Source organism: Entamoeba nuttalli, assembly GCF_000257125.1.
Source record: "Entamoeba nuttalli P19 unplaced genomic scaffold asmbl_5796, whole genome shotgun sequence".
Taxonomy (NCBI): Eukaryota; Evosea; order Mastigamoebida; family Endamoebidae; genus Entamoeba; species Entamoeba nuttalli.
Window position 1 is genome coordinate 1,467 of NW_008577680.1, and position 813 is coordinate 2,279.

At 24.7% G+C, this 813-nt stretch overlaps 1 protein-coding gene across 1 annotated transcript; it reads left to right on the forward strand.

The window, feature by feature from the left end:
• Positions 1–451: 451 nt before the first annotated feature.
• Positions 452–788, forward strand: ENU1_138870 (hypothetical protein; the record flags this gene model as incomplete). Its single annotated transcript, XM_008860270.1, has 1 exon — positions 452–788. A coding segment is annotated over one exon (337 nt), but the record flags the coding sequence as incomplete, so codon positions are not given.
• Between the last annotated feature and the right edge of the window lie 25 nt (positions 789–813).

Below are 813 nucleotides of genomic sequence, written 5' to 3' on the forward strand. Positions count from 1 at the left end.
CAATGAAAATAAAAACAAAATAAGAGTTAGAAAAATAGTTTAACTCAAAAATCCAAAATCAAACGAAGATTAACAACATCATAAAATATCATAAATGAAGAAATTATTAAGTATACAAATATCTTAAATATTAAGATATTTTAAATGAGTGTTGTGATTCAAAGATGATGAGACAAGAGTATTTGGCGATTATAGTGGTTGAAAGACTTAAAAAAGACAAAAAACTAGAAACAAAAGAAAACGTGGCAAAAAAAAAGAGAAAAAGGAATAAAGAGAATGTTCGAAGTAATTGAAAAAAAAGAAGAGAAAAGGAAAAAAAGAAATCCCGAAAAAAGAGGGGAAAAAAAAGGGATAGAAAAGAATAGCTAAAAATGAAATAAAAAGAAAATAAAAAAAATAAGAAAGCTGAAAAAGATAAGAAAAGAAGAACTAAAAAGACAAAGAAAAAAAGATGTCAACTACAAATGACCCTAATCAATTTGATATGAAATTAGTAAATGCTTTAATTGATATTAGTCATGGACCTGAGATGGTTGGATGTAAATCATTAGAAGTAATTATTGATTTAGTGTATCAATATCCTAATTCAATCGAAACATTAATATTTAGAGTTGAACAATTTATAGATGCAGCACCACCAGCATATTTATTAGCTGGATTATATCTTATTGATTCATTAATCCGATATCTTTCTGATGAGAATGCAATTACAGTAGAACAAAGACTAACAAGTAAATTATCAGAAATTATTAGAAGAATTTGTAATACACCATTAACAACAAGAGTTTGTTTTATTTTAAAATTTAAAAAAAA